At 40.8% G+C, this 11,528-nt stretch overlaps 1 protein-coding gene across 1 annotated transcript in view; it reads left to right on the top strand.

Moving 5' to 3' along the window:
• Positions 1 to 2,262: 2,262 nt before the first annotated feature.
• Positions 2,263 to 11,528, top strand: part of nbeab (neurobeachin b) — a 112,050-nt gene continuing 102,784 nt past the window's right edge. Inside the window, exons 1-9 of the mRNA XM_061047003.1 lie at positions 2,263 to 2,986; positions 4,810 to 4,918; positions 5,020 to 5,101; positions 5,198 to 5,321; positions 6,001 to 6,193; positions 6,669 to 7,676; positions 8,712 to 8,929; positions 9,137 to 9,290; positions 10,495 to 10,675. Coding sequence (XP_060902986.1) covers positions 2,835 to 2,986; positions 4,810 to 4,918; positions 5,020 to 5,101; positions 5,198 to 5,321; positions 6,001 to 6,193; positions 6,669 to 7,676; positions 8,712 to 8,929; positions 9,137 to 9,290; positions 10,495 to 10,675 — 2,221 coding nt within the window. The 5' untranslated portion in view covers positions 2,263 to 2,834. The remainder of the gene's footprint in view (positions 2,987 to 4,809; positions 4,919 to 5,019; positions 5,102 to 5,197; positions 5,322 to 6,000; positions 6,194 to 6,668; positions 7,677 to 8,711; positions 8,930 to 9,136; positions 9,291 to 10,494; positions 10,676 to 11,528) is intronic.

Here is an 11,528-nt window from a genome sequence, read left to right as displayed (position 1 = left end):
CTGACTTGCTTGTTGGTGGTACTGGGCTAAACTCTCCATACACAAATTCAAGGTGATTCCAAGTGTGATTAAACTGGATATGAAATTGAAGAAGTTTTTGCTGCCTTTTGTTTCTCCAAATGTACAAAGAAGGAAACTTGTTCTTTTTTTTTTTAGAAATGTCATTATCAATCAGACGAAAGATAAGGACCTTCATATCTTAAAAGCTAAATGTATCGCTGTGATTTATTATGAGGACATATTATATACCCAAACATCCTCAGCTGCTTTTTGGACCCTTGACTTAGTGTAGCATGCATCTCTTAGGTACACTAAAAATGCAGAATTTGAATTTATTCACTTAATAGGGACAATTATTTTTTAACATAGTTTCATGAATCTGATGAGCTGCACAAGGAGATAAAAGCTATTGCTATACAATTCCTGCAGTGCACCTAGGGCATTGAATAACCTTCATAAAGAGATACATTTAGACACACGGATATCTCTTAACAAAGTTAAGAATATCATAGGGACATGGTGACAGATGCATATGTTTGATTTTGTCTTGAAAGGCCACCGTGTATTTCAATATCTGTTTAAAATTGTGATTTTTTTTCCATGTTTGTGTTTTTAGTATATTTGTTATTTGGCATGGCGGCTAGCTTGGCCAGGGCTGTCTTGTAAAATATATATATTTAATCTTGATGGGATTTACTGGTAGAATAAAGGTAAATTATTAATTAAGAATAACATTCAGTTAAATCATTAAAATATAGAGAAGACTGAGAAACAGAGAAAATCAAGGATTTTAAATTCTGATACATTATTACTGAAGATTATGGCTTATCTTTCTCTCTCTCTCTCTCTCTAAATACAGATGGTCCAAGGCCGACCCAGAAAGAAATAATTTCTCTGCGGGCGTTCATGCTTCTCTTCCTCAAGCAACTCATCCTGAAGGTATATCCCACCTGTCTTCATGCCTCACAGCCCCCTCACACGGCTTGATTCTGAGCTGCGCTGAGGAAATCTGGAGATTGTCAATTCTCGCTGTGTTATCCTTTAAAAGGTTCTGCCAGTCTGCACCTTAATAGATTCAGAGCTGTTTACTTCATTTCTTCTTCGTGTGTGTGCTCGGAAGAAACCAGTTGTGCTCCGACTAATTCAATGAATTCATTAGTCGTGGAATTAGAAGTGGAAATTAATAAATGACAGATCTTGATCATTATTTAAACATTTGAGTCATTTATCCAGTACAGACACCAAACATTTTTCAGTTCCAGCTTTACAAATGAGACAAATTGATACTTTTCTTTGCTTCAATTACTTCTAATTACCTCCCTTTGGGTTTGCTGAATATTTATCAGACTGTTTGCTTTGCAACTTTGTGACAGGTATTTCTTGTTATTTGGCTGTGGTACTGAATATATGAAGGATTTAACTTGTGATAGCCTAATCAATAATACATGCGTTACAGTACTAAACTAAGAAATAGTGATCATTGAAGTATTTTAGTGTTTTAATACTGGCATTTTCAGACGGTGTATTTGCTGCCACACACCAGAATGTCTTATCTCTTAACGATAATGCTGCCGTGTTCAGACTCATCAGGGGATGGCAGGAATAAGAGGGCTTCTACCTGCAGTGAAGAAACAGGATTGATGTCTAAATGTTATCACCAGGATTTAGGCAAACACGCGCTAATCTGATCAGTCTGTTTTGTTGTAGAGTCCTTAATTCTTTTGACAGCTGCATCATTTTCTCCCCCAAGGTGTGGACGTCAAAACACTTAGTGATCATCCTCCAATAATCTCATATACCGACTTTGCCAAAATGAAAAGTGCTCTGATGTTTGTTTTGCAATGACCCTTTTCTAATTGTTTTCCCTGGAACATGATTTAATTTAATTTCTGTTTTCCTCTTTTTGCATACTTTAGGACCGAGGTGTGAAGGAGGATGAGCTGCAGAGCATCCTGAACTATTTGTTAACCATACATGAGGTAAACATGTCTCTACTCTTGAGTGAATTGAAGTGTGCCACGATTCTGCATTTCACTTCAAGGTCACATTTACTCTCTAGTCTTGCTATTCTGAGAGCAGTTGATTTATTTCAAGTACTTAGACTAACCAGCAAGATGAACGAATCACTTTAAATAGCATTGGGCGAATACTTCCCCTGTGTCAGCTGTAACCGTGGAGCAGGTGTATTTTGCGATTGCAGTACATACAATAGTAAGGCACTTACAAAATGGCTTTGCTGCACTTGCAGTTCCAGAGTCTTAAAGAGAACAAAGAGTGCATCCCTTCTCTTCACTCACTTGGTTTGATTATGTTTTGTCTCATTGTCTTTCTCTGCTGGTGCAGGATGAGAATCTGCATGATGTGTTGCAGTTGGTGGTAGCGCTCATGTCTGAGCATCCAGCCTCCATGATTCCTGCTTTTGACCAGAGAAATGGAATACGGTAAGCCCCTCAGGGAAAGACACAATCCCTCCGCTGTTCAGGCACAAAATGAAGAGGTGATTTCACAAAATAAACCCTAAGCAACCAACACTTCTGCTGTTGCTGTGTGCTTTTGGGCTGGATGAATAATTCATATGATCAGTTAGAGGAAAAAAACCTATGCATGGAAAAGTAACGACATTAACATATTGATTTCACGTTATGACACGGATGATCAAGCCTACCTTATGTGATCCTATAAAATATAAATGCACTTCTTGTGAGTTCTGAGGAATTCATTGTGGAAAGACTGCTGCTTTCATTAGGACCTTTATTTAATCCTAATGTAAATTCTCCCTGAAGGAAAGTGGTTGTCAGCTAACCAGTGCCGGGCCTTTTCATCAACGGGGATATATGTTATTCTGTCAAGACAGTGTGCTGTTGCCAGCTCTCGCTGCTTGTGTCTATTCCAGGGTAATCTACAAGCTGATGGCCTCTAAGAGTGAAAGCATACGAGTGCAATCCCTCAAAGTCCTCGGGTACTTCCTCAAGCATTTGGGCCACAAGTAAGTGTCGCACTCCAATAACTGGGTCGTAGATTTTAGTAATACATTCTCAGTGTTTTTATAATGAATAGTCAGATGTTCTAAAATATAAACTGGTTTCTACATTTCTTTTTGAAAAACGTTTTGATTTCTGCTGCTGTTAATGTCTGCAGAATCATGAATCAGTTTTAAAATGCATAGAGGTGATTTAGCTGCACTGCCATCCTTTTAAAGAAAGGTACAATTACAAGAGCCAAAAAACTTTTGACTGGATTCCAGCTTTGCAAAAAGAAAGAAAGAGGTTCTCTTCTCTCAGAACACCTGAATTCCTGGCTTTGTGCCCTAAAACCATTAATTCACCTAAAAGGTGAGAGAAGTCAAAGTTACTGTCCCACAGAGTCAAATCAATAATAAATGACCCAGTAGGATGTCAGAATATCGTCCATGAGCTGCACATCGGAGAGGAGAGAGAGACTGCCTATGGGTGGAGAGCCTTTAATTCAAAATGCAGGATGCAGGGATGGATGGAGGAGATACGGGGCTTTTGCTGTGCTCACAATGGCTTGGCACCAGGTGCTGTGGTGTTTAACTGGTGCCTGCTGAGTGCAAAGCTGGACTGCCCCAGGTGCGAGCAAAAGGCCTAAATACTCAAGAGACATGAGGGTTTCATAAAAGCCTGCCTTCCACCCCTCTATTTCATACATAGCTTTCATAGATTTGAAAGCATCTTCTTGGTTCACTCTGGGCTTTACTACGACTCATTAAGAATTAAACATGTTTCTTCCACGCTTTGTTGATGTTATTACTTTTTGATTCATTCATTTGTCATTTTAAATTCATTGCTCCAGTGATGCTGGGTAATGTTAGTTTTGCTGGGGTTGAGTTAAAGCTGACACGTGATCTTCACATTTGTTCTGCTAGTTAAGACTTTTTTGGTACCATGCTGGACAAAACAAGTAAAGTGTTTGGGATTAAAGATAAGTGCATTATATTGTGATGAAATGTTCCTTTTGTATCTGCAAGAATCTTCTCAGAAACTAAAAAATGGACATGAAATATCTATAATTTATTAGTTACTTTATTAATTACTTATTTTTTTAGTTGTAGAACCACATGTTCTCCCTGCCATGAATACCTCATCCATTTTACTGCAGTGTATTTAACCTCTCCTCACTGAAGAGCACAAATCCTCTTTTATTGTTTCAAAAGGAGTGCTTTCATATTCATACGGTCTAAACTGATTGTTTAATCTATATTCAGGGAAAATGAGAGTGACTTCATCTGCGTTTGCACACATGAAAGCTTTTAAAAATAGGTAGTCCTCCCACTTTTTTATTTTTTGCACAGCAGATTTGCACAAAATCCACCTCAGTTGGCTATGCATCATCAGTCTGCCCTTTTCTCCCATATTTCCATATTTATACAGCTGAGAGAAATGCTTCTCCTCTCCTAAGTGTCCAATTTGCCATCCTCTGAAAAACACAAAAAAAAGTGGACTTATTAGGAAACAGTTCTCGAGGTCGTAGAAGCAGCTTTTGCATATCACTGTGACAGCAGTTCTTTGCACAAGTAGTTTGTCTGTGTTGAACCCGCTCACCTGTGGTACACTGCCCTTGTTTCTTGGAGCCATGCCTAGTGACAGAGTAACTTCGTTATCCTGCACACCTCCAACAAAATTCCCCCAATTTATGACGGCAGGCATTTTCTGACACTTGTCTCCAGAGCAGTGCTCCCCGTAGGTGAGAATATGGAAGCAAGCAGACGGCACTCACTGATCCTTTCAGTGGCTTAGGCAGCTCTAAACAAAGCACTTTACCTGTGTGTGTGTGTGTGTGTACCCACAGGAGGAAGGTGGAGATCATGCACACACACAGTCTTTTCACTCTCCTGGGAGAGAAGCTAATGCTGTACACCAACACTGTGACGGTGACGACCTATAACACTCTGTATGAGGTAACAAAATATTTTCCTCTCAAATGTCACTATATAACTGCTTCTTTGGTCTCTGTGTAAAGAACCTGTAACCATTCTTTGCTCACGATTCCCCACACCAGATTCTGACGGAGCAGGTGTGCACACAGGTAGTTCATAAACCCCACCCTGAGCCCGACTCCACCATCAAGATTCAGAACCCAAGTAAGTTCAGTTTTATTCTTTCCAAAAATACTCCTCCAGTCTTCTGAAAAGTGTAGCAAAATGTATTTGTTTTTGCTTACGTGCTTGTTATTTCAGTGATTCTCAAAGTGGTAGCTACCTTGTTGAAGAACTCAACCCCCAGCACAGAGCTGATGGAGGTCCGGCGGCTCTTCCTCTCCGACATGATCAAACTGTTCAGCAGCAGCCGAGAAAACAGACGGTGCGCACAACTTTTACTTTACCTGCTCCTTCAATTATCATGCTGATTAATACATCACAACAAGAGAATGAAGGCACATGGGCTCTCCTGTGTCATGTCTAATAGGCTCTTATTGGTGCTAAATCATCCTTACACATGCACATGTTCTCCAGCAGATGTTTTCTTTTCCAGTTTTTGGCAGTGCCTTAGTCCAGCTTTCTCTTTTTTTTAAGCCATCCTTCTGATACAAGCACATAAAGTGAAATCCAAATTGCAATTAAATCTAAATTCTCTAAACCTCTGACCAAAATCAATAACATGATTAACTTTGGATTAATTGGTGGAATGTCCTTGATTGGGTTATATTGGAAAATACCTTCATTTTTTTTCACTCTCTGCCCTTTTTTGATTTGTATTTTTAGTTGCTTCCAATAACAATCAAACAAACAATATATATGTGGTTAAATTATTTCAAACACATGTTGTAACATACATTAAAATTACAACCCCAATGCTTTATTGGCTCAACAAAGGTTTTGAAGAAGAGAAAGAACAATTGACTTGATGATCTTCAAATTTAAGGAAAATGTTGTGCAAAATTTGCAAACGTGGACTTTATATTATACACCTGCTTCAAGATCAAGTTAACTTAACCTTTATCAATGGCCAACATAAGGTGGATTTTGTGTGTACACTGCAGGTGTCTGCTTCAGTGCTCTGTGTGGCAGGACTGGATGTTTTCTCTGGGCTACATCAACCCCAAAAACTCAGACGAGCAGAAGATCTCTGAGATGGTCTACAACATTTTCCGTATTCTTCTCTACCATGCCATCAAGTATGAGTGGGGAGGATGGCGGGTGTGGGTGGACACACTCTCTATAGCCCACTCAAAGGTGAGTAATGTACATAGACTGAGGAGGAGAAGTGGATGTAACCCACTGATCTGTGAGCTCCTGTTTTAAGCCTGATGTTGAGCATTGGGTTATTGACTTATCAACCACAAGATAGCCGTGCCTTAAAGCAGAATGAAGCACCATAATTAAAAATGAACATGGTGCTGTATTGAAAACCTTAAAACTAGTGATTGAGACCAAACAATAACGAGGTAAATAATTTCTAAGTAACATCAAGTGCATTACACAGACAATCGGACTTGTTTGCAAAAGAGGAGTTGCCCCCTGCTGGCTAGTGGAAAAATGCAGGCATAAGGCACTTGGCTCTTCTAACCTCAAGGCAATCTTCATTTTTTCTTGTTCAGCATCTGCTGTAGGGAGATATTTTTATCTTACTGATAATGGGTCATCTGATTTTTACAGTTGCATTAAATTTAGGTTTCTAACATTTTCTTTATTGTGGCCCTGTTTATAGGTGACATACGAGGCACACAAAGAGTATTTGGCTAAGATGTATGAAGAGTATCAGCGTCAGGAGGAGGAGAATATTAAGAAAGGGAAGAAGGGTTTGGTCAGCACCATCTCTGGTCTGTCTGCTCAGTCCTCTGGCATCAAGGGAGCTGTTGAGATCAGAGAAATGGATGATAACTCCCAGACCCCGGAGAGTGAAAAGGACTATGAGAGTGCTGACCCACACAACCTGCTGGCTGAAGTGAAGGGGCCAGAGGAGGGTCTCAGTGGAAAGAACAGTACCATAGGTGGAGTCGGGGTCGATGTTCATGACCTTCTGGTGGACATCAAAGCTGAGAAGGTGGAGGCTACAGAGGTTAAGATAGACGATATGGATTTGTCCTTGGAAACTCTGGGATTATCTCAGAATGGGGCACTAGTGGAGGTGGATTCTCTGTTGGATAATGTGTATTGCGCTGCTGTAAAAAACCTCCACAGTAATGCCAACAGTGTATTGCTGCCAAAGGGCAGCATGGATGACCAAAATGCACCACCTCTCATTACTCTGGACGACGAAAAGGACAGCATTTCTAACAGCAACAACTTCCTGTTCAGCAAGGTGGCAGCCAGCCTGGAGGACAAGCTGCTGCCTGATCTCCGTCCAGCTGAGCCTCTGGTCCTGCCCAGCGCACAGCCTCCAGTACACACCAACACCAAGGATGATCTGGGCCTTCTTGCTCATATGACCAGCAGCTCTGAGCTCGGCTCGTTACCCAGCATTCTAGAGAAGGATGAGTTTGAACTAGAGGCAGCGTTGGAGGGAATCAGCTCTGTGGCTGGTACTGAGTCAGAGGACTCCTCTAGAAGCACACAGGTCGCAGATGCCCCAGCTGCCTCTGCATCTGAACGGGACCCCCTGAATGTCAGGACTGGCAGGGCAGCAGAGTCAGAAGGCAGAAGCGTAGACACGGACAGATCAGATGACAGCAAAGACAAGGAGATGAGGAGGATTCAGACAACAGCCACCACACAGGTTGGTCTGAAGCGGACTTTTGTTGTTAGATAATTACAGGATGAGTCAATTTGCATGAACTAATAACAACCTTTCCTTATTTACCATTTGTTATCATTTTTGTTGCCTGGTGTGAGCTTTATTTGTATTGTGGGATTATATTGTTTCATTTGTCTGTCTTTTACACACTTTGGCTTACACTCAATTCTTTTAAACTGTGAAGCTTTAGAAATACATTTGTCTTGACTTTTTGGAATTTCTCCTGAAAGATATGGTAGAGGCTCTCTGACTTCACTAGCTTCAAAATAACAGGAAAGCTTAGCCAGAGGGAAATACAAGAGAAGACGAGCATGACTGTTGAAACATTGCCGCCTCAGGGTCAAATACAGGGAAGCAGGGAGGAAGACCGTTTGCTACTGTCAGGGTGTGTTGGCCTTTGGTGAACATTTCTTTATTAACGGACCCATAGGGATCACTCTCTGTCCCAACTCTGGTTGTAATGGGGCCAGGAAGGCCTAGTGCACATGGAGTAACGTCCCTGTGAGACGGGCTGCTAGAAGAGTGGAAAGAAGCATCAGGAGGGCAGAAATAGACAAAGCATTATTCTGCAGCAACCGCCTGGGATTAGTTCATTGCTCCCCTCCTCTCTTATGAGCTGTGCTCTTTCTCAGAGGCCGGGTCCTTTGCCTAGACTGGGTCACTGATAGAGGGCCAGTGGGAGGCAAGGTTTAATTTTAAACCTCTCACTGCTTGTGCATAATTGCTCATGTTCAATTCATCGCTGCTGCTTTCTGAACAGGCTTTTTTACAGCACCTTGCTGACTCATTCATCTTATGTTTAGAGGTTGCATTGAGCTTGTTGTATTTTTTTTCCTTACCTGCAGCCAGCAGAGGCTATTCAAGGACTGGCAATTCATCATTCATAGCCAATCGAATGATAGTCGCATTATATTTCCTTAGGGTGCACCATCAATTTGAGCAGAATGATAGGATCAGAAAGCTTGTTTACAGTATCTCATGATGTCATTTTTCTCTCACTTATTGGTCTCATGTCAGGGTCAACATGGCCGCTCAGCTACTCAGATGGAGAGGGACATACGTATGGATTTGGGCTTCAGGGTAATGCCCATGACAGAGGAACAGCGACATCAGTTCAGCCCGGGCCCACGTACCACCATGTTCCGCATCCCGGAGTTCAAATGGTCAGCCATGCACCAGAGACTGCTGACTGACCTGCTGTTTGCACTTGAGAGTGACGTGCATGTCTGGAGAAGGTGTGTGTTGTCGTTGATATGCTTATGATTGAGACAAAGAGGCAGGGGTGCTTGTGATGATAATTAGATAACATGTCATATTATAACTGTTAGATTTTCAATACTGCTTAAATGTTTCTTTTTTTAAATTTAACCCAAATCAACAGGATATTTTCATGAAGTGAAGAATTCTGGGACCTGTAATAATTCAGATGTTTTTCCCTTCAGCCACTCCACCAAGTCTGTCATGGACTTTGTCAACAGTAACGAGAACATCATTTTTGTCCACAACACCATCCACCTTATCTCACAAATGGTGGACAATATCATTATTGCTTGTGGAGGGATCCTGCCTCTTCTATCAGCGGCCACCTCTCCCTCTGTAAGTGAGCCTCCCTGTCTTCACTGCTGGGGAACAATGCCATCTAGTGGTAGTCTATTGTAACTGTTTGATTTGTGCTTTATTGTTGACTACACAACAGAGTGTCCTGTGGGAAATAAGACTTTATTCTCAGCTTCATTCTGCTACAATTAATGCTGACTACATGACTTTGGTACAATTTCACGTCTGTTATTAACCCCTCTGTGCGTCATTCATATTAGCTTTTATGAATCTACTTTAATTATCACATTTATTTTCAAGTCTTGAACTGAAATTAATCATTTCTGATTATTCTTTTCAGTGCATAACTAGAGTGGCAAGATCAGGATAAATGCAATATTCATTTTGCTCAAATAACTTGACATTGTATTCACGAGCCATTGTAATATTTAGTGTTCAGTTCATTGTGCTATTCTTCTGTACAAATCTAAATGATTTCCCTTTTTCAACCTCTGCATATTTTCAAACAAAGAAAGAGGGGAGCTGGCACAACAAGTATGCCTGTTTGATTTGACTAAAAAAAAAAAAAAAAAAGGGTTTTTGCAGCAGGCTGGTAATCTTCTGGTCTGACACCTACAGCAGTTTCAGCCATTAAAAGACACTACTAGTAAATAATAAATTATTATGCTTATGGTAAAGTAAATGTTACCTGGTCTTTAATCAGCCTTGAGGCAGCTTGTTAACTTACCTGTTTCAAATGTAATATTGTGGTTTCCAGCTGAACTGTTTCTGCTCTCTGGAGCTTCAGACTCCTCTTCACCTTTATTGACAGAGCTATCAAGCAGCTCTAACATTTAACTGCTGAGTTCACAGGCAGGTTATCCGACCAAGATCACAAAGTTGGTTTGGTCCTTAGCTTCTATTAACCTCCTTTCAGGACTTGTTAACACTGAAGCCATGCTCTTCTGTGGATACGTCCATTTCTGTCGAAGAGAACTCAGGCCGATATGACACTCAAGATGTGCTGGTCCGGAAGTGTCAGCCCAAAACCTTTATCTCATTTAGGACCACATAATATGATTGTGGCCCAAATCTGATTTGAACAATTCTATTAACTTCCGTCCAAACTGTCCAAAAAATCTGAATTGAGTCACAAGTGCAAAAAAAAAACAAACTTGTATTTGGGTCACTTTGCCTGCACTGTGGATGTACCCTTTGATAATCATTAAAAAAAGTTTCCTTCTGTCTTTGTGACTTCTGAAAGACGGAGTTGGACAACATCGAGGCCACACAGGGCATGTCCTCCGAGACCGCCATCACTTTCCTGTCCCGTCTCATGGTCATGGTGGATGTGTTGGTGTTCTCCAGCTCACTCAACTTCAGTGAGATCGAGGCTGAGAAGAACATGTCCTCGGGTGGCCTGATGCGTCAGTGCCTCAGACTTGGTAAGGTCATGATTGTGTGAATGTCACGTTTGAATGTCACTCAGTGCAGTGGGGAGGAGAAACAATTACAGCATCTTCATGTGGCTTTTTTTAAGAGTTGCTGGAAAATTGATGAGCTGGAAAATTCCATGACAGTATTCTCCTCACAGAGTCTAATAATTCCTCTAATCCCTGAAAATCCTCTGTTTGATCAGCTAAGCTAATTAATTTAAGAGTCTTTTGCTAATTGTTTACTTAATTGGAAAATGTGCAGGGTTTTGCCGCAGTTTTAAGATGAATAAAAGACTGAATCCTCATTTTGGAATTCATATCGAGAAGAGAGAATAATTTGCAGTTCAATCGTGTACACTTTGCAAATAGTAGCCTTTTGTGTCTGTCATTGGTGTGTCTCTACGGACATCCTCTAGGTCCTCACTAGCCTTGTGTGTGTGTTTGATTTTGTATGTGTACATAATAGAGATTTGATGAATAACATTTTAATGAAATGCAGATTACTGCTTAGTTCAGAATGATATGAAACGCTAATTGAAACCATTTTAAATTCATGTATTGTAATGTCATAGTAAAAATATATAATACATAAAGCAAGCAAAGAAAATGTGTATTTGTGCCTTTATAGTGGGAGACTGAGATTCTGTCAATGTCTATATCTATATATGTCTATATCTGTTTGCACCTCTGCGTGTGTGTGTGTACAAGCCTGTGTTTGCTTCATTGTTGACTTCAAGTTGTGCTCTGGGAGATGGGAAATAGCCTTCAGACTTCAGTGTCCTTGTTGCAAGCATACAATTTCCCATCACTGACTCGGTGTGAAATCAGTCTGGCTTCTGATTTGACTCCCGGTCTGTGCCCC

This window comes from Labrus mixtus, chromosome 9, assembly GCF_963584025.1.
Source record: "Labrus mixtus chromosome 9, fLabMix1.1, whole genome shotgun sequence".
Classification (NCBI taxonomy): Eukaryota; Metazoa; Chordata; class Actinopteri; order Labriformes; family Labridae; genus Labrus; species Labrus mixtus.
Note: the sequence above shows the minus strand (reverse complement) of the source record. Positions and strands in the feature narration are given on the sequence as shown.